The following is a 23142-nucleotide window of genomic DNA, read 5'->3' on the forward strand; positions in this document are numbered from 1 at the left end:
TTTGTACACTGTGTGGGGGTATTTAATTTCTGTAATTACTATGTTGAAGTGCCTTGGGGTAAGAGGTCTGTTGTAACATTGAATAAGTGGGAGACTTGGTGTTTTATCAGGATTTTAGTTCATTTGGAGAGTAAGTGAGGTAGCGATTTTGGGCATTGGAGATCTAGAGTGCAATTGGGTTGTTTGGGTAGCTCAGATAGGTCAATTTTGACTTGCTAGGAACATAAAACTGGACTAGATCATGTTAAAAATGGTAGAATTAGATTTGGGCCCCTAGGTTGAGAGATTTTCAGTTTTCAAGTATAAATCAATGCATAAATACTTTAAAAAGATGTTAGAAAAGGTTAGAATCAGTTAGACATGTTTAATTCAACATATACTTCGAATTGGAGGTCTTAGAAGTTGGCCAAGAGGCCTAGGAATGGTAAGAATTGGTGTGAGTGTGTGATTCTGCAGAATTTGCGTTCTTCAGATGATGCAGAGTCGTTATGCGAGCTGGCTCGCATAGCGACACCCTATAGAGGGTGCTCACTGTCTAGGTAATTTGTTGTGCGAGCTAGTGCACTGTGCGAATTACCAGAGAGTGTTGCTCTCTGTCTGGGGATTCGCCTGGCGAATCCTGTCGCTATGCGACTGGTGGTGGTCTGGAACCACTGCCCATTTAATTCGAAAGGCAAGTGGGGCGCAGAGCGAGAGTTTTAGGGGAGTTGGTCTCTGTTTGGGCTCTCGCATAGCGATCTGAGTGCACTATGCGAGAGGTTTAAAGTCTAATGCATGCTGCGAGTTAATTCGCTATGCGAATTTAGGGGTGCGCTGTGCGAGATCCTCTTATCTCGCCTTGTGAACAGGGTGCGTTGTGCGAACCCTTTGAGTCCAGTCTTTTATTTTGCTCTCTTTTTGGTTGAATCAAGTGTGTGGAATGTTTGAAATGCATAGTATGATGTGGTAAGGTGATTATACTCAAAGTATGTGGTTTAAAAGTATGGTTGATGGACGTAATCCCATGGATCTCAAAGGGAGGTTACATGGTGGTGCCCTATAGTATTGGACGTAATTCCATGGTCTTCAAGGAGAAGATTCATGGTGGTGCCCTTAGTGTTTAGAATGATTTGCATGGCAGCTCAGTCTTGGGGGTTATCCTGGAACTACAATGGTCGATCATTCTCAAGTAGAGAGGATTGAACCATGTCGTGAGTAGTAGCAGGAGGTCCTAGTCTTGGGTTCTTCCAGTATGGCCCAAGGTGAGTGATAACAGACTAACCTCGTGAGTGTGGTAGGGTGAAACCCATTGGCAATGGCTTTGCAAAGCAGTAGAGGCCACCACGACTGCAAGACCCGCCATAGCTCGGCAATCATTCCAAGTCCGGACGAGTCAAGTTTAAGTGCAACAAGTCATGTGTGTGTAGTGTACTGTATTTGTCTTTACTTGCATGTTGCATGTGACTGCTATAACATGATTTTTATATCTAGCTCACCCTTGCTTGTGTGTTTGTATTTGCTTGGGTATGCTTTTCTTTTGCAATGATTATCTACTTGGATGTGAGCAGAGGTGGATAAGGTGCCTTTGAAGTAGGCTTTGGAGGAAGATGATGCTGCTGCCTAGTCTCCTTAGGATTCTATCAGTTATTCCTTATCTTTTGAAATACTCTATTTGCGTTTAAGTTTAAATTAGGACTCAATTTGGGATGACTGTAAGCTTAAAACTTTATTTACAGTCTACTCTAAGTGTTCTTTTTTATTTAAATGTGGACTTACTATGTTATATGATTCTATATAATCTGGGATGTTACAAAGATAATTTTTTTTATAACAATTTAAAAGGAAAACGTATTTATCCTATTGGGTGAATTATAAGTTGTGAATCTTAAATGAATCATGATATATGTTCTTATGAGAGTGCTATTCATCAGGATTTCTTTGAATGAGTTGTCATTTGGTGATAAAGTATTTTGTAGAAAAAGATTAAATAAAAAATGAACACAGTATCTTGTTAAGAACCAAAATTAAGGGTGATAAATGGTTGTTGGTCTTTCTTTTATTATTGTAAAGTAAAAATGTTTCTAAATTATAACCAAAATAAAGTATTTCAAATAACTCTTAAGAGTTAACAAAAATTTAACAATTTTTCACTAAATTGAGTCAATAAAAATATAATTTCTATATCTACACAATATTTAGTAATGCTTAATTAACCTACATTAATAAGATATTTCAAAATAAATTTTGATTTTATAGTTCTTATACTACATAATGAGATACTTAAAAATACATTTAAAATGAATTTATAAATACTTCAAAATATAAATTGGTAAACCTAATACAATTTTTTAAAACTATAATTCATTAACATCGTAATATTTCTATCACAGTCCTTCATTATCACTTAGAACTCGGCTCACCGAGTTGAACCCGTGGTGAGCCGGGTTGACTCACCAACCCACTTAATTTAATTTAATTATTTATTATTTTGTGTTTCAATATTATTAGTTAACATTTTTTTATTATATTGTAGATGGTGATAAAAAAGATGTTTCAAGAGAGAAAAATATTATAAATTTATTTATTCAAGACTTTAATATTATAAATGAAAAAGTGTTACAAAAATTATCAATATTTAAAACTTATTTGTTCGTCTTTTTACATGTTTTTGGATTATGATTGGATTGTATGATACCTTTTTATTTATTTTGAATTGTCTATGGAGTTTAACATCATTTTAGTGTAACTTTTATTTAGATTTGAATTAAAAAAACTATAATTTTTTTATTTTAAAAAAACTTATAATTAAATGAGTCAGTACGCCAACCCGTGGTGGGTCGGACCAGGTTCAAATTTTTCCAGTTCGCTAATAAGTGAGCCGAGTTGTGTTGGCTCACTAAGTGACCAACCCGTGGTAAGTCGGGCTGGGTCGAACCGAGTTACCCGTTTTGATAGCTTTAAAAATACACCATCGTCAATATTCATTAATCATTCAAATGTTCTACAATTATAAATTTTATTTAAAAACAATTTAAATGATCAACTTCCCTTACCTTGTAAACTTTTCCTAGCACTACTCTTTTTCCCTAAATGACCTTCACCCATAGAATTGCTCTGTCTACACAATAAAAAGTTCAAACAACATATCAAGATAAAATCTTAGGATTTCAACCAGAGGAGGTTTCATCAAGAACAAATAGAGACAACATGCAATTAATAGAAAGCTTTCATGCGAGGGAAAATAGATTTGCTCAATGGAGAAAAGAGCATAAATTAGAACTCACCGTAATGTATTAAAGTCATCATTATCTTTTTTTATATAAACTCACCTCTATCTCTTTCTCCTCTCCCCCTTTCCCTCTCTCTCTCTCCCCTCCCTTTCTCCCCTTCTCTCTCCCCTCTCTCTCTAATGATAAAAATATAATCATAATATATTGAAAGGATAGTATCATATATAAACATACATCATGTACTTATAATAATACTATTATTGTGATAAGGTTGGGTAAAAAGGAATCTCATGTTAAGATAAGATTGTCTCTCAATCTTTGTTTTGAACTTTAACAATAATGTCAAACGAAATAATATCTAATGAAAAGAAACTTTATAGGATAACAAACTAAACGTTATATTCGTGTAAACATCTTAAACGCATAACACTATAGTACATGTATCAACTAAACGTTAATGAACATGTAACGTGTAAATGCATGTACAAATAAATAAAGAAATAAGATGTATGTAATATAAGTCTATCTTGTATGATTATGGTGTACACTTATGTAAAATATCAGCTTTATGAATAAAAAAGAATTTTGTGAAATATTTTCATAAATAATTAAGGTGGTGTAATATTCTCTAATAAGAAAAAAAATCCATTTTTGACATCACACAAGTGGTGTTGGATAAAGAAAGGTCTAGCCCAATGAAGATCTGGTGGTGAAAGGCAACAAAAAACAAAGCTTGCCAAAGATGAGACAATGTGGTGATAGTTACTAGATGACAACTTCAGTTGTGGCGAGATCAATGACAAAGACAAAAAGACACACAAGCTCTCATGTTGAAGGATTCCAAGGGCTAAAATGGAGGCGACTTTGTCCGGTGAGTGTGGCAATGGAAGTCAGTGGCCACGGTTGATGTGTGGCGGTTCTTGTCAAGAGGACCATAAATCAACTAGAGTGATGGATACTGGTGATGATGGAAATGGTGATTGGATCTCACTAGAAGCTAATCGACGTCAAGGGAAGTTGGGGTTTTTGTCTGTTGTGCTCTCTTGGTGAGAAAAAAGAAGCGAGACATGTGAGTTGTGGTTGGGGAAGATGATATCTAGGAGAAGAGTTTTCTGTATAAAATAAAAAGAAAAAACAAGTAAAAATTGGGAGTTCTCACAATTTTTACCTTTAGTTCATATTTGTTTAGATTGTTGATAATGCTAATTCTTACCATTATCTAAGCATCATTTTAGTACCAAAATCAACTCTTCTTTAGCTTATTACTTGCTTAAATCCTCTCTTTTATTTAGTTTTAGTATTTATCTATATTTTGAGCTACATTACGTAAATAATACTCTAATCCCTTGTTTTCTTTGATCTATTTCGATGTTAGGAAGATCCTCCATTACATTGAAGAGCCTCAATGATCCAGGAAGTCATTGATTTAACAGTCATTTTCGCTTAAGTGAGAATAATTTAGCTTAAGCGATAACATTCTCGCTTAAGCGAGAACATTCTCGCTTAAGCGAGAATAATTTAGCTTAAGCGAGAATTCGGGCAGTATATATGCTTACGAGGCAGAAAGAAAAAGGGTCTTTGGTTCTTTGGAGGCGCGATTTCACGTTTGGAGCTCATGGAGGGCGAGAGGAGCTTGTGGGAACATCTCATCCTCTTCCTTTGGGCCTCCTTCTTCTTCCATCTTCCATGTTTGTAAGCTTTAGGGTTCTCCATGGAAATGGAGAACCAGATTCATCTTGTTAGGGTTAGATGTAGCCTATGAACTCTTGTGTAATGAATGACTGTTTTTTATTTATAAATGCATTTTCTATCTATTACTAGTATTCTTGTTTTCGATCTTAAAGCGAGCGTCCTCTCGTTTCTTCTCTGGACGAGTGTCCATTGCGCATCTCTCAGGACGAGCGTCCATTTCTACCTTCTGGACGAGCGTCCGCTCGTGCTTCTACTCTGGACGAGCGTCCGCTCTTCTGCCTTCTGGACGAGCGTCCTATCTTGTCTTTTTCTGGACGAGGACGAGCGTCCTCTTGCTGGCGACGAGCGTCCTCTTGCTTGGGACGAGCGTTTCTGCATGTGCTTGCTTTGGTTTGCTCTATACATTGTTGGAGACTCTTCCAAGCTCATTTTTAGCTACAAAACAAGGGATTATTGATGAAAGTACATCAAAGTAGCCAAAAACACAAATATTTAGAAAACAAGACAAAAGAAGAGGATTTAATAAGTTATAAGTTAGAAAGGAGTTGATTTTGCTACTAAATTGATGCTTAAATAATGGTAAAATTTAGCATTATCAGTCATTGAGCCAGGGATGGGATATGATTCACATGTTGTCTTAGATCCTAGTTCTTAATGCGGGTTTGCTTGTTAGATTGTCCAAGGGATTGGAGTTTGATAAGGAAAACCTAGGCTCTTTCACCTAAGGGATTAGGGCTAGAGTGTTTCAGTGGATTGACTTTAGTAAATTGATGGAGAGAAGATGAAATTGGTTATACACAAAAGTGCATTGGTGAAAACTAACCTTAACAATGTCATTTCATACCATTTCTAGTCTTTTCCATTTTCAAGTGCCTTCAATAACAAAGTCCAACCTTGTAATTACTTGTGAATTTATCTTTTTGCACTTATTCTTAAATGATGAGTTGTTCTTGAGTCTAGATGAGTTGTTAATCGCATAATTTTCTAGTATTACGAGTCTCTTGGGAAAACGATACCTGGTCTTACCACGGTTTATTACTTGAACGATTTGGTGCACTTGCCAAAGAGTTTAACAATTGTCCTCTTATAACATCATTTGTTTTCATGTAACACAAAACTATCACAATTGATAAATAATAATATAACACAAAATAGGATAAACTTAGAGTTTTAGAAAATACTTTCATACATGCTTATAAATCAAATTATACACACATATTCTATTTACATCCCATTGGCATAATAAAATGAATACAATTACAATCCATTAATTTATTCAACAATAGAATCAAGTGTCTAAATATCAGCTCAATAGCTACATCACATGTCAAATGACAACAATATTCAGATATACTCGACTCTACTTTTAGAAAACATGGATATTAAGTTAGACTCAGAGATATGAACATGTCACACTATCTTCATTTAAGTTGGCAACCCAACAAAGCTACATATTAAGAATATCTTTCCACTCATGTGGTTGGATAAATCCTTCATACACTTTTTTTTACTTTACAAATTAGATCATAAAAATCTCCTTCAATTCTCACTAACTAATATTTATCTCCATGTGATTCCAATATTTACATATTTATAATATCTCTTCATGAATTCCCCATTCATAACCTAAATATTTCAATATAGTATTTCATTCATTAAAATAAATAAGTCTACAATTTATCATGTGAAACTAATCATATAAATAATTAAAATCATGTATAATTAACATTTATATTTAAATCAATTAAAACAAACAACCAACAAACAACATATATAGAAGAAAAAAAGATTCTTTTTTTTTTCAAATTAATTTTAGCTTAAATGGAAATTTTTTCGTTTGAACTTATTTAACGAAAATCTAACATAGATAGATTTTATTTGTAGTACTATTTTCGCTTAAGAGAAAATGATCAAGTACAATTTTTGTAGCGAAAAGGGTTGAGACCAATATTCTTATTTCTGCTAGTTTTGCATGAGAAAAATATCAAAAAGCCATAAAACCTAAAACATGATTTCAAAGTCTTTATGCAACCTTAGTATAAAATTTTACAATTTTTATACATATATAAAGATTTCTAAGGTTTTAAAGTGCTCAAATATAACATACATTCAAATTAAACTCACAAATCAACATATATATATATATATATATATATATATATATATATATATATATATATATATATAAGACTTCCAAACTCAACCAATTTGAATAACACATCTCCCAACTATTTTTAAACTTCAAACAATTCATACTTAATATCATTCAATAAAATTTACAACATCAAAATCAAAATTTAAATATCAAACTAAAATATCATCACATCTTTACACTTCCAAAATATATAATTTTAAAAACTTTTATCAAAGAACACGACTACGTAAAATATATACTATTTTGACTATGTCACACCTTGAGGGTCTATATCTTTTATCTGAAAGTACTATCAAAACCATCATATTAATAATCTGAACACACTTATATGATCTTCGACTAACATATTCATCTTTGCTCAAAAAAATGCCACATACAAGCACTACTAATATGCTTTCAATAAATAAAAAAATCAATCAGGAAAAAAGAAGATAAAGATGAATTTATATTCCAATTTCTTTTTTTTATCAAATAGACTTCTTTTATTCTTTATTAAGGACTCTATGATGAACTTTGATAAAAGAAAGAAATGATACATTCTTTAAAAATTTAGGAAGAAGTTAGAAAAAATGAGGAAATATTTTTAGAAAGATGGTGATTTTGTTGAATGAAGTTTGAATTTTTATTTATTTTTTGTTTATAACTTTATACTTAAAAAGTGAGATGAAGATATGGGAAGATAAAGGATGTGACGTGAGAAATGGAAGGTGAATTTGGTGCGTAAAAGATGAACCGAAAGCTGCAGCTGCGTGCATGATACATTCAGTGCTCTCCACATCTGAAAGCAGGATGTGCCTGCCACTGCACTTTTTTTTTACTACTGTGTTTGGTTATTCAGTACAGATAAATATTAATAAATAACCGTTATTTTCTAATTATCTTTTTATAAAATATATGTTAAATATTACTATACAGTATATAATTTTTGACATATCACTAAAACATATTATAGGTAGCCTTTCTACTTATTTAAAATAATTTATTTTAATATTTATTTATTTTTGAAATTAACATTTATTTTTATTTGAAGATTAATATAGAATGTCATCACTTTTTTTCTTTCTATTTTTATGTATACTATCATTTGAAGACTGATGTGATAACTCTACACTGTACTTAACAAGTACTCATATCTATATCATATTCATTCCGGTTGAATTTTAAATTACTTTTTATTTATTTTTATATTTTAAAATATTTTATTTTAATAAATCAATTCCAAAAGTTTATATTTCAGACTCCTTTGTTGATAGACTAATTTCATTTTTAGACAATAAAAAAGAGAGATAAAATTAAGGCAAATATAATCTCACTCAACAAATGAGTCATATTTGTTTGAGTCACAAACAAGTATGATTATCTACTCAAATTATTGACAGCAAATATATTTGTAATTTTAGTTAGAAATATAACTGCATAAAGAAAACCAGTGAGCTTATTACAACAAGTATGATTATCTACTCAAGTACGATTTCAAATTTGTCAAATAATATTATTAGAATTATAGTAATTTTTGAAGTATTATCCAATATTATTCGTTTAAAATATTATATATTACAAATTAAGACATTCATAAAAAATAAAAGAAAAATATTTAAACTGTCTTATGTCGTCCTTCACAGTAATAAAAGATGGACATGTGTATGGTGAATTTAAAAGTATAGTATATTTTATTCAATAAGATTTTCTAGTTCCTAAATTTTCTTTCACTAAAAGACGAGTTTAATTAAAGGAAACGAAATCAAATATAAAAATTGATTATTTAATTTAATTTTGTATTATTTTTGTCAGAATCATTAAAAACGCATCCAAACCCCTCAGAACGGACGCCAGGTGTCAAGTGACGAGGATCCGAAAATCAGATAATGGAAGACAGGTATCGGCAGATGAGCGGACATTCATTTTAAGCAAAACTGAGTTTTTGGAAAGTTTACGTCACACTCTCTGCATGCATCTTCTTCTCCAAACTCTGAAACTCTCAAATTCTCCTCCTTCTCTCTAAAAGCTCTCCCTTCTCTCTATCAAAACTCACAATTTTTCTTCTCCGATTACCGTTCAGGAACCGTAGAAGCACTTCCGGCGTCCAGAGCTTCAGTTTGAACCAAACGATTTCGAGTTCTGAACTGGTAAGTTCTTCTTGTCTTTAGACGTTCGTTTTCTGGCACATGCAAACCAAATTCTGGTTGCATGATTTCATCTTGGGTGAACCATTGTTGGTTGTTTGGTTTGCTTTTTGAAGAATTGTTGAACGTAAGGGTAGAAGGAGTTGTAGTCAAGCGAACCTCAAGTCTTCTCTAGGAACGTTCATTCACTTTGTAAGGTAAGGGAAGCTTATTAATTTAATTTGTATGATTATGTGTGTTGCATGAACGTTCGTTGAATTAATTGCATTAATATATGATGGTTGATATGTTTGGATTGTATGAAGTATGAAAATTGATTATGATATGAATGTATAGGTTATGAAACTATATGTTAAGAAATGAGATGAATATAAATGAATTCTGAATATGAAATTCCACTATGATAGTGTACGTTCGTCACTGAACGATCATTGACCGTTCGGTAATGTTAGTAAACTTGGTTAGAATTGGATTCTTTCATTTGGGAAGGGTCCTAGTTAAGGACGAGCGTTTTCGTGTTGTAATACTATGCTTGAGCGTTCGGCTAAGCATAGTTGTGTCTGGGTATTCTGTGATAAACTTAAGTGTGTATATATATATATATATATATATATATATATATATATATATATATGTATTTGTATATTTTAGTTATTCTTAAATACTACTCAAATAGTATCTGATTATATTTATCAAGCCTATTCTCTATAAGCTTAGTAGCACTTGGTCTTATATCAAGTGTTCGTCCTAAACAAATGTTTGGTCTTACACTAAGCATTCGTTCTAGCTCCTTAAGCTAAACTTCATAATAAGAGCGTTCGTTCAAGCCCACTAGGGTTCGCTCACTATAGTGTTCACTCTTTGACTGACATTCTGATTTCTTGATACTAAACCCAAATAAGCTAAGTTTTCATAAGCGTTCGGTTTCTTCATGGGAATTCTTCTAAGTATTATTCTTATAAGGTCTCGAAGTGTATGTATCCTTTGGTTACGGCATAAAGCCCTAGTACTGGGCATGGTCATTTCAGTGTTCGGTTGAAGTCCTCAAGAATAATTTCATCTAATTGATTCACTTTGTAATTAACGTTCGTTCCATTCATTTACTGTGATATTTGATTGTACTCGGTTTCTTTCTCAAACCGATAGTACCCTCTTAGTCTAAATCTATTCTGGAACTGGAGATCTCTCGGTCTCGCTCCAAGTGTTCGGTCTTGTTCTGAATCAGTGTTGAACATTCGGTATTAGGTACCCTTACGGATCTTTGTGAAAAATGTTTAAGTGAGATGAATACTAATGAAAGATAAGAGAATATGATATGGATTGAAATGTTTTGGATTATGGACGAGCGTTCCGGGGAGGAACGACTCATGGATGAATATTGGAATTGGTAAAGTATGAATGTGGGCATGCTAAGCTGGCGGTTCATCTTGATGTTCCGTGAGTACTCGTCCTCACGTATAGGAGGGTAGGTCATGTGTGGAAACGGTAGGAGGTCCTAGTCCTTATGGTTAATTTGGACAGATAGGACTAACCTCGGGTGACAGTTATTGAGGGCATCCCAGTTACTACATTACCCGGGTGCACGAACGTCGTAGGTACACAAATTTTATACAGTCCAGACAGTCAGTCTAGTAATAGGTTTTGTATGATACATATATTGAAATTTACCTTGTGTGTTGATTGTTTGGAATGTATGTTTATGCATGAATTAAATTACATAAGTTTACCCTGTATTTTCCCGTCTTGTCATGTTTTGTACGTCCGTATTTTTTCATTGCAATGATCATCCGTGTGGATGTGAGCAGAAGGAGACGTACTGCTGGAAGAGACGCTGGAGGAAGAAAACCTAGTCGAGGTTGAAGTGAAGACCGAACAATAGGACGTTCGGTTAGTAGCTTAGTTGATTGTAAGGTGGTCGTTCGATCATCTTCCCTTTTTGTTTTAGTATGATCGTTCGGTATCTTCTTTTGTAAACCGTTCGGTGAGGAGTGTACCTTGTACAATTTTAATTTCTAGTAATGCTTTGTAAGGCCGTTCGGCCATAACTGTACGCTCTGTTTAATGTAAGACTGATTTGAGTTATTATTAGATGTGATTATTCAACTATATAGTTTTAAACTGTATTTTTGGGATGTTACAATTTTAATGTAATATATAATCAAATTGAATAATATTTTACAATTTAGTTTCGATTTGATCTTTTAATTTTATAACTATAAAATAATTAATATATTTATAAAATTATAAAATAAAAATATGGTGTTTTTTATAATTACTATGTTTGCCATCTAATTCGATAAATAAATTACTAATCTTGCCAAAAACTACTGTACATATTTCCATGTTTGCTACCATTGTTTCAAAATTATAGATATAATATAATTAAATATAAAAACAAATTTTGATAATCATATTTTTTTAAAGTAATTCTGAATATAATATTATATTTTAATATAGTAAGTAATTTAATTCGGTTTGCTTCAAAAAATATATAAATATAAAATTAAATGACAGATTTATTATAGCATATTATCAAAATGAAATCATAACTGAAGTATACCAAAAAAAAGTTAAAGTTAAGTATCTACATATATTAATTTTCCACTTTAGCACGTTTTATTTAGCATGTGTGAATTAATATATATATATATATATATATATATATATATATATATATATATATATATAACTATTATTCATAATTATTTATTTTACCAAAAGACTTAATTAATTATTATTCTTTCACTCAAATCTTTAACCTAATTTTTATATTGTTATGGTAAAAATATTCCATCAATATAAATATAAAAGCAATACATTTAAAAGGATTTCTACATTTATTTGCCAAATTTATCCTTACACAAAGTTTTTTAAATTTTAAAAAAATAACATATTATCAATTTTACCTTTTTCTAAATTTAATCGTATTTTTAGTTTCATCTTAAATTTAATAATTTTTCTAAGTATAAAACTATCTATAAAATAAATAAAAAATATTTATAATGAAGTTATAAATGATATTTATATTTAATTTTGTAAATATAATAATAATAAATTTATTATTATAAAAAATAATATTTGAAAGAAAAAGTTAATTCATACTTTTGTATGTCGTATTAAAGATTTGGATTGCAAAACACTTGTTAAATACGAGGAAAGAGTTATAAAAGTACATTTAACAAACAGTAAAACATATATCGAAAAGAATGAATTAAGAAACATTTAAATGCTAAAAGAATCTATAGCATATAAATTTCAAATGCAAACAAATTAATTAAATTTTATCTCATTTAATATGTTTATTCTTCTAAAATATTTTGTTTGTTATTCAATATATATTTATACTAATTTTTTTAATAACTATTTTATCATATACCTTCACAAGATAAATATGAACATTAATGGCTGTTTACAAATATTAACAGTACAATTACATTACATCAGCATTCATTTTAATAACATTTTTGAAAGAAAGATAATTTCAATCACGTAATATATCTATTAATTTTAGCGGTATAAATATCTTCTGATTAATTAATTAATAAAAAAGTATTTAAATCCAAAAGACACGTAAGCTCACATGACCGGATAAACTGGTGTGGACCCCACAAAAGATGACCACGTGTGCGATGTCAATGACACTGGAATAAATTAATGGCCACCTCAACAACCACCACACTCGCCCAACCTATCGTATATACGCGTAGGCATACGCAAGCTTCTGTATTAGACACGTGTGTGGTGACGTGGATATGGCCCCTTCTCTCTCCTCTCTTCCTTTTTCACCACCCCTTCCTTCTCTCTGAAACCCAAGCAAGCTCTTTCCCTCGTTTTTTAAGAGAGAGAAAGTAGATAGAGAACCACCGGAATTGTTTTTCCAAACCTTAATTTCAGGATATTTTCAACCCACCAGAACCAATTGTTGTTCTTTTTTTTCTTTTTCATTCTGGGATTTTCTTTTTCCTTGTTTTGGTTAAGAGTTTGATATCTTAATCCCCTCAGGTATCAGGTACGTAGAATTTCGGTGCTGTGATTCTAGCTCAGAAAGATTTGATTTTTATTTTTGGGTTTGAAGTTTTATGATTAGGGAAAAGGTGTTAGAAAATTTATAGAAACAAGGAACGCAAGCATAAGGTGGTTTTTGTTGATATACATATTTTTTTTCAAATATATGTTCTAGTTAATGGAGCAAAAGGATTAGAGTTTTGAATGCCCTGGATCTCGTGTTGTGTGAGCTAATTTATTTGAATTTGGTACCTTCTGCGCTTTGATTCTTGTTTTGCAATTTTTTGTTGTTGGGAATTTAGTTTTCTTCTATGAAATAGCTGGAAAAAAATAACAAGGGAAGAAGTGATGGTATTTTGGATCAGGGGTTAAGCCTGTAAATTGTAAAGTATGGAGGTTCAGGTAGCAAATTCTAGGAGTCTCAATACTCCTCTCTCAGCATGAGGGTGGAAAAAGATTTTTGATTTGGAGGGTTTTTTTGTCATTGTGCTCTCAGATTGTCCTTTTGGGTTTTATTTGTTATGTAATGCTTTGGTGGTTTGTGTTTATCGCTTTCTATCCATTGTGGGGTAACAAAAAGACATAGTTGACCCTATACCATTCTGTTATTGACTGAGTATTCATTCTGTCTGTGGTATTTTTTTGCAAGAAAAGAGCAATATTTGTTTGATGCTATCTGTATAATATTTACACCTGCATAATGTCAAACTGCAGTGGGTAATTTTGTAGTATGTGTTGTCTGAATGCTAACTATGTCATTAACAGAGTAAACCAACATTTTCAGTGATATTGTACTGTTGCTAGATAGAACCTTTTGTATGATATTTTAGTCTTTGCAACATTTTCTTGCTGACAACAACATAGCTTCTTTGAATGCAGCTGAATAACTTGTTGGGACATATTTAACTCGGTGCTTTTCTTCTGGTGATTGCCTCATGGGAAACAGTGAGGAAGGGAAATCTGTTCAAACTGGAAGTCCTTCTTCACCAGCAACAACTGTAAGCTGAGAACTGTTTATGCACTATGTGTGAGGACACATTTTATAAATAGTCTTCTTAAATACTTATTTCTAACCTTGTTGACAGGATCAGGCCAATCAGACATATCAGCCTAACATTCATGTCTATCCTGATTGGGCTGCCATGCAGGTTACCTACCTCTTGCCATCATTTCCTTTGTGCCTTAATTACACAAGTCTTCATGTCAAAGTCATTGTTTTAGCTAAATAACTTTAATGTAAATAAAATAACTGCTCTAAAAAATTTAGTAGTTCAAGTTTTATCCCAATAAAAGATTGTAGCACTGTAAATTCACTTGATCAATCAACAATTTTAGTTCATGTATTTCTATTTTTAGCTATTCTTAAACCAATGATCTGATGAAACCTATTATTTTTTTCCCACTTGCGAATTGCTAACCATTTTTGCCATATATTAGTATTATGGGCCAAGAGTCAACATTCCTCCATACTTCAACTCAACTGTGGCTTCTGGTCATGCTCCACACCCATTCATGTGGGGTCCGCCACAGGTAGTGCCCCCAAGAGACATTTATTTTGCTTTACCATTACCATTTCTATGCTTTTTTGGATGTTCCTGATATATATCTTAGATGGAAGGGATGAATAATTTGCCAACTTATTGTTTCTTGCAGCCTATGATGCCACCTTATGGGCCACCATATGCAGCATTTTATCCTCCTGGTGGAGTTTATACTCACCCTGCAGTTGCTATTGTAAGTGTACTTCTTATTTTAAATCTTTACTTTTAAGGGTTAGGAATATATGAAGACGGGATTCCTTTTTTCCTTGGTATTTTCATGTTATTCATATGTGGGTGCCTTTAAGCTGTTATTGACCTTTTGATTCTATGATCTTCTTAATGTAACAAACCTTCGTGATTGGAAAATTTCCTATGTACTCATAAATTATATTGGTATAATGTAGGGGCCACATTCACACGGCCAGGGAGTTCCATCTCCACCTGCTGTAAGTTTTTTATTTTCTCTTAATTGTCTTCTTAGTTTCTAATCTTATGCTTAATTCCCCGAATACTATGAATTATGATGAGTTGACATGGAAAAATGATGCAGGCTGGGACTCCTTCAAGTGTAGATTCACCGACAAAATTATCCGGAAATACCGATCAGGGGTTAATGAAGAAATTGAAAGGATTTGATGGGCTTGCAATGTCAATAGGCAATTGCAATGCAGAGAGTGCTGAGCTTGGAGCTGAAAACAGGCTGTCACAGAGGTTTGTTGATCCAAATTCTTTCTATATGATTATTACCCGAATGAACTCTACTTCCCTCTTCTCCCGTGTAAGAGAATTTTGGTCCGAGAGTTATACTAGTAAGTCGATATGAGTAACTGAATAATTTTATGGTGATATGAACAGTGTGGATACTGAGGGTTCTAGCGATGGAAGTGATGGCAACACTGCAGGGGTGAGAACATTTTCACTATTAACATATTTTTTCTTGTCCTTGTGCACTAACAGTGTTTCATTTATAATGATTCTACAAATTGAAGAATTAAGTTTTATGATATGTTATAATTTTATGCTCAGGCTAATCAAACAAAAATGAAAAGAAGCCGAGAGGAAACATCAACCACTGGTATGACTCTAATAGTCCTATTCACTGTTGCATCTTGATGAATGATTGAGTTGTCTTGGATCACAATTATACTTTTGATGTCAACTAGATCATTGAGTATCGTACTAGGGTGTTGATAAGTTGATATTTGGATGGCCTTTTAAGCATCTTAAGCTATTCACTTGAGGAGTTAAGTTGTTTTTAATACGTGTTTTGACGGTTATATTTTATCACACTGTACAAGCAGATGGAGAAGGGAAAACTGAGACACAAGATGGCCCAATTTCCAAAGAGACTGCATCTTCGAAAATAATTGTGCCTGCTACTCCAGCTAGTATTGCAGGAAAGTTTGTAGGTCCTGTAATTTCTTCAGGTATGACCACAGCATTGGAGCTTAGGAACTCTTTGACTGTTCATTCTAAGGAAAATCTCACGAGTGCCCCACAACCTTGTGCAGCTGTGCCTCCTGAAGCTTGGATACAGGTCTGGTCAGATAATGGTTCATTCTAATGTTTTATCACGTTTAATACAGAGATGCTTGTGAAACATACTAGAATAATTATGCTGCACCCTCAATCTTTTACTGATGGTTAATTCTGTGTGTATCTAATTCCTTAGAATGAGCGTGAGTTGAAACGGGAGAGGAGGAAACAATCTAACCGTGAATCTGCTAGAAGGTCCAGACTGAGGAAGCAGGTATAAATTATTATATTGTTGACGTGCTAATCTTCCATAGTTTCTATTGTTGCCTGGTAAAAGACATGAATTGCTTGGTTTCTGTCCTATCTCATGCTTATTCAGTTCCGTGCATGTAGCCCTCAAAAATTGAAATTGAAAAACTAAATAGGAAAAGGGCTGATCTGACATGAGAAAAGTTGATGAATAATGCTCATATTTTCTCTGTTTAGGCCGAGACTGAAGAATTGGCCCGAAAAGTTGAGATGTTAACTGCTGAAAATGTGTCACTGAAGTCAGAAATAACTAAATTGACTGAAGGTTCAGAGCAGATGAGGATGGAAAATTCTGCAATGAGGGTATTGCTATAAATATTCTTTCATACTATTGTGACATTTCATTGGTATACTGTGATATTGATTGAGTTCTTCATTGATTTTGACTCAGGAAAAACTGATAAATACTCACCTGGGACAAAGGGAAGAGATAATTTTGGAAAGCATTGACAGCAAGAGGTCTACTCCAGTAAGTACTGAGAACCTGCTATCAAGAGTTAATAATTCCAGTTCTAACGATAGAAGTGCAGACAATGAGAGTGATTTATGTGAGAACAAACCAAATTCTGGTGCAAAGCTGCATCAACTACTGGATACAAATCCTAGAGCTGATGCTGTTGCTGCTGGGTGAAACCAGTAATTGCACTGGCTTATTTTGTAATTTTGGCATATTACAAGTCCAAAATTACAGCTTGGTGCTAACAGTTTTCAGAGGGATGGATCAGCTGAGTTTTACAACCTAAATCCATCTATAGACCAGAACTAATTCTTTGCTTGTCAGTTTCTTAGGACATGAACTCTGTATTTTATTAGAATTGACAGAAATGGATGACAACTTTAAAGAAGTTTGTAAATTGATGAGTATTAGGGATCTAGCTTAGACTTTAAAGATAGGGTTCTCACACTCTGTATAATTGGTTGTGTATTAACTATATTGGTGTGAACTTTCCTATGGTATGAGTTGAGGTATTCTCACATTTTCTTTGTTTTCGTTTGAATATTTTGCAAGCAATTTCTCGTGTGTGGCTATGGTTACCTTTTGATACGTCTTTGCAACTAACTACCCAGTCTACATATATAAATAACAAAAATATACTGACACTCTCAAAATTTTCATTTTATTAATCATTTTAATAGTAGAATTTTAATAATATAATAATATATTTAGTACTTAAGTTAAAAATAAAAAAGTATTATTAAAATACTAATAAGTGTATATAGTAATATTTTTATGTAAGGATTGAATTTAAAACCTTGCATGCAGATTTTATTTGGTTTATGTAATTTGAATAATAATCGAAGATTATAATCTTCACACGGAAATCTTTTTCTATAAGAAATAAAGTGGTAGATTTATTAATTACGATATTGTCTAGATTTTATTTTATTTTATTAAGTAAAGAATGTCGCAAAATAAGTCGTGTCTTATAAGAATAAAATTAAGATTTGGAAAATTTTGGATAGATTTTACCAATTAATTTATAGAGAGAAACTAGTCTTTTTTAGACTCTAGATTAAATTCGAAATTATGTAGTGCATGATTATTCAACATTTATTGTAAATTGTTTGTTACATATATAAAGGAAATTACTTGGGTGAGTTTTTTTTTTTTTTTTCTATTTACATACATCAAACTTAAGACTAATCTTTTAATATTAGTTATATTTATTTAAGTTAATCTTTTATGTAATGTTGACACTTGATGACTTAGACGAGGTTTGGCTGTTAGTGAGTACACATCACATGTGGCTGTCGTTGAATGATTGGGGAAAGCCTTTCATGGAACGTTCTTCATTTCCTTATGATTGGGACTGTGATTATTTTCTTTTAAAACTTGAAAGAGCAAATAATTAATTTTTATGGTTTATCCAAAGTATTTTCTTTATTAGTATAATCAGCTGTTTACATTTAGACCTAAGGTCTGTGCATTCATTTTTTTCAAAGTTTATTTTACAATGAATCGAAAAATCATTCTATAATAAATATTGATAGTAAGGGATGTAAATTTTAGGAAAAAAGTTTACATAATTTTGAGATGTTTAATTACGTTGTCAATCACTAAGGAAATATAGTTTTAATATCAGGTGATATTTCGTGCTAAATATCATGCTTTTAAATTTATTTTTATTCCATTTTTTCTGTATGGGGGTATTGGGTGTTCGGATTTTTGTTTTTGTCTTTGAAATTCTGTTTGGTCAAATTAGGAAGCAGAAATATTTTAATACCAAAATGAGTACAGATTTTAGATGAATTTCATGTTATTTATCTCAAAAAACTTATATTTATAGATTTTATTTCAAATTACTCATAAATTAATTTTAATTATATTTTGCCATAAATTATAATTATTAATTTTAGTTATTCTTTTAAATGGTCATTCAATATGTTTCGATTTCGAAATTGGTAATCATGATTACTATTGTGTTATTTGACAGGACAATCATACAAGATAGTTTGTAAGTTTTAAATATAACTTTCAAAGTTCAAGTTATAAAACAAAATATATTTATAATTAAAAAACATTTTCTTATAAATAATTTTAAATTTACTATTAAGTGTATTTAGTCTGTAGATATATATTTGGTTTTTGAAAATAATATGTAAATATTTTAATTCTAAGATTTCTTTAAATGTTCTTTTTCTCCTTATTCTTGTAAAACAGAAAATTATTAATTAATAAAATTGAAGTAAACAAAAAAAATTAAATTGAGTTGATTTTATTCTTTCAGTGCATATTATAATTTAAATTATTTTGAATGTAAGTATTATTGCACTCGATAACGTATTTTACAATTAGACTTTTATTAAAATTAATTATTCTTTACTTACAATCAAATAATTTATTAATCTAACCTGTATATAAAATATACCTATATATATAAAGATGATACATCTTTTTATGTATATCTTTTCTATTCATATTTTATCCTTCATAATATAATTATTAACTAATTGTTTTAAAAATATAATTGTTAATTAAACTTTTTTTAAAAGTAATCGCTATTTTAAAATATTTTGTATAAAACTGTACAAGTTTATCTTTTTTTCTATTTTTTTCTTTATTATATTGATAATTTCTATGGCTAACATTCAAATACTTCTTATTATTTTCATTATTTTTCTCTTATATATTAACTTAATCAATTTACATATATTATTAACTTATAATACAATAAAAAATTTAAAAAATGCAAACATCAATGATAACTGAATTTATGCAAGTATATTATAAACAGAGACTTTATCTTTAAAAATATAACAATATATAAATTTGAATTTTTACAATTAATATTTATAATACTGGCACTTTTACTTGTCCAAATAAAATAGTATATTTATCGCATAAAATAAAATATAATTAACATGTATTATAAGTATTTTATTTTGTAAAAATAAATAATATTTATTATAATGAAATTTTCATCACATTTATAATAAGTGAATGATAACGTCTATCATAAAAAGTGATTTTTGTATTAATGATTTTGTGAAAAGACGATGAAATTTCAAATAGATAAAAAGTAAATTAAGATCTTACCAATTATTTAGACGACCCAAGGAATACTGGAAACCATAATAAGTATCAAGTTTCTATTTTTGACAAACAAAAGAAAATAATAACAACAGGAAAACATTGTAATTTAACAACAGAAATTAATGACCGAAAAAATTGGTTCTCGCAAAATTATGGTTAAAATAGTTATCGAAGAATGATAATCACAAATTAATATATGAAATAGCAACGAATTAGTATATAATGAGATTTATTTGTATAAAACAAATAAGATTTTTTAGCATGATGGTTAGAGAGCGAGGAGAGTGAGAAAATGAGAGAAAAAAGAAAGTGAATAGATTGTTTAATGAGAAAAGAGTATGTGCATGTGTAATACAATACAAAAAGTATGCCACAAAATCAGAAAGAAACAAGCAGGACAAGACAGGTTATTTAAAATGAGACACATATTTTGTTTCTTTTTCTCTTTTAGCAAAGTTACTTTTACTTTTTATTTTTTTTATGACATATGGTAAATTTTCCCTTTTGTATTTTCTTCATTTATAAATTATAAATACTAAAATAACTAGAATATAAAGAAATCTATGTAATATATTAAATATGAGTAAGATAAAATATTATATTATTGTGGTTACTGTTAGAATGGTAAAGAACGAGGATTTATCCTAGTGTGACGAACGTTTTGTGGATGCTTGAATCGAACACTAAGGAACGTTTGCGCCGACTGTTAATGATCGTCTGCACCTGACGCCCGAGAACGAATCAAGAGCACGAACACCGAACGATCAAGTACCGTTGCACCCAATGGCAATGTTGATGGGACTGAGAACTATGCACTGAACGACAATGCCTTTGAACTGAACGACAATGAAGGAATAGAGAAAGAAAAGAACAAACTAAAAGATGCATCAAAAAACTTTGTATTATTCACACTAACTCACTTATTCTCTAATTGTTCAAAATGTATAGGAGTTGGGTTATACTAGAAAAAATACAATTGCCAAGACAGTAAGCAACAACTGTCTAGGCTAACAAATTAACCAACTCGGCTTACAATCTAACCATTACATGTATAAATTAAATGATTTAGTATATTATGATTACATCTATATCTTTTTTAGCTAACTTGCTTTTCTTTTTTTTGTTGATTCTATTATGTTGTTTATTTTTTTGTAATTATCACTTTATTAGTGTGAACAGATGAAAATGAAAGTAAGAGACCCCTGTAACAAAGGAGGAGCTAATTGTATGAGTTGTTGAATGATATGAGAACATGAATTGTATCGTTTTGAAATACATTTAGTTGGTCTAGTGTTGGATGTATTAATGCTATCTTATTATAATTTTAGCTTGTATTAATATATTTTATTCTGTAAATTTTTCTGTTTTGTGAATATTAATTATGCAATATTTTATTTAGTAATTTTTTATGTTAAGATGTGATGTTACAAAATTTCTATGAAAAAGTTATTAAAATAAAATCACATTATTTAAGATAAAAAAAAAAAAAAGAGTAAGTGTTCCGTCTTGTTTTACAAAAAAGTAAATTTGCATGTTGATCGAGATTATGTTAAAGAAAAAAAAAAGTGAATATAAAAAGTAGTTTTAACTTTTATGTTAAATTTGTTGTCTCAAAAATGAATTTCATATGTATGGTTTTTCAAGTGTTCTAAGTTCGCATGTTTTATTGTCATTTGTTTATAGATGTGGCACTTAATAATAAGTAAAAGTTAGGTGATTTGTGGTACCTATTGTATACAACATGATGTTAATTTATATTGATATAAAAATAGAAATGATGGGTATCACCGATGCAATTGAAGAGAATATTATATTTTGTATGATTAATGCTTTGGTCTTGTTTATCTAAGCATAAATGAGATATGTAACTTATCTAGTTGGTCTTTTTCGTTTTCTTGAGTGAAAATTTATACTTCTAGTACATATTATTTAATGTTATCCATAAGCTTTCAAAATCAAAATCTTGCCAATTATGGAATGAAAAAATCATTGGAATATGAAAATATTGGGTTTCAAAGACAAAATTGTAGTAATTTAAAGGTTTGAGGACTTAGTCTTCCTAAAAAAAAGTATCGCATAGGATAACATTTGATCATCTATGAGTGAGAAGTGAAGTTTCATAATCATAGACAAAAAATAAGGACAACCAATAATAAATTAGAAAATTATTGTAGTCAAATTGTGATGTTTTCTTTTCATTTATATTTCCAATCACAACAATAATGGGTGCATAATGATCTAACATCTCTATATAACATATGAAGTTAGAAACTGTGTTTTTTTAATGGTGGTGTCCTCAGCTTTAAACTTTCTCAGGTGAGTTTTTTTAGGGTTGCAATTTTTTATAAATATTGAATGATGAAGAAGTTGAAAGAACAACTAAATCACTTCACATTATTCAATTTCATAACACTGATTTTTTTTTTATGTTGAATCAATACATGGATAGACTTTCTTAACTGTAAGAAGCTTTAAATTATAATTAGAAAAGAATACACCAATGTGCTAATTTTGAAGACATGACAACCTACTATTTATCTAATTTATACATAGGTGAAAGTCTACCACAATAAGTGTATTGGTTTCTTATTAGTTAAAGAAATAGAATGTTTTTATATTTCATAATTATAATGTTAACAACTTAACAATCTTAAATACTTTGTGTCATAGTTCGATTTATTGCTTTGAAATTTTGGATTGAATGTTTATATGATTTTTGTGAATATTTTTTAATTGATGTCATCATATATGATATTATGCACGAATATCAAAAGTTTGTAATTAATTAATTTTTTGTTGTTTCAATTAACCTTTAATATTATTTGGTTTCAGGTATCGTGGTTTACTTGTTTAGATAATGCATTGTTTTGTCGTAAATGAGGAATTCATATTGGTTATGGTTATGGTGGAGACTCACATGTTATTTGTCGACTTTATTCTTCAACATCATTTAATCCTCGAAAGAAATTCAGCGAAACTAATTAGGTATTAGAACCTTTATAAAAAAAATGTCTTTGTAACGTTATCACTAGATATATATATATTTACAAATGACGATACTTTATTCTTGCACTTTTTAGTGTAAAGTCTTGTAATT

General features: G+C 30.6%; 1 protein-coding gene across 4 annotated transcripts; it reads left to right on the forward strand.

Annotated features, from left to right (window-relative positions):
- Positions 1-12981: 12981 nt before the first annotated feature.
- LOC124826062 (common plant regulatory factor 1-like) lies at positions 12982-17506 on the forward strand. Of its 4 annotated transcripts, none has more exons than XM_088102435.1 (13): positions 12982-13188; positions 14064-14182; positions 14276-14332; positions 14622-14714; positions 14838-14918; positions 15130-15171; positions 15276-15436; positions 15581-15629; positions 15752-15800; positions 16024-16262; positions 16398-16475; positions 16688-16813; positions 16902-17506. In XM_088102435.1, exons 2-13 carry the CDS (start codon positions 14120-14122, stop codon positions 17139-17141), a joined length of 1278 nt encoding a protein of 425 aa, XP_087958561.1. In that variant the 5' UTR covers positions 12982-13188; positions 14064-14119; the 3' UTR covers positions 17142-17506. The 4 variants fall into 4 exon arrangements, with proteins under 4 accessions (XP_087958561.1, XP_087958559.1, XP_087958560.1 ...); XM_088102433.1 differs by having other exon boundaries at positions 12983-13188; positions 14270-14332; XM_088102434.1 differs by having other exon boundaries at positions 12983-13188; positions 14270-14332; positions 16027-16262.
- The last annotated feature ends 5636 nt before the right edge of the window (positions 17507-23142 follow it).

Source organism: Vigna umbellata, chromosome 11 (assembly GCF_029865625.1).
Source record: "Vigna umbellata cultivar VRB3 chromosome 11, Vumbellata_1.0, whole genome shotgun sequence".
NCBI lineage: Eukaryota > Viridiplantae > Streptophyta > Magnoliopsida > Fabales > Fabaceae > Vigna > Vigna umbellata.

Coding starts and splice junctions, on each gene's coding strand:
- LOC124826062 (XM_088102433.1), top strand. CDS start 14,120: ATGGGAAACAGTGAGGAAGGGAAATCTGTTCAAACTGGAAGTCCTTCT. Junction 14,919..15,129: donor CTCACCCTGCAGTTGCTATT/GTAAGTGTACTT, acceptor GGTATAATGTAG/GGGCCACATTCACACGGCCA. Junction 15,437..15,580: donor GAAAACAGGCTGTCACAGAG/GTTTGTTGATCC, acceptor TGATATGAACAG/TGTGGATACTGAGGGTTCTA.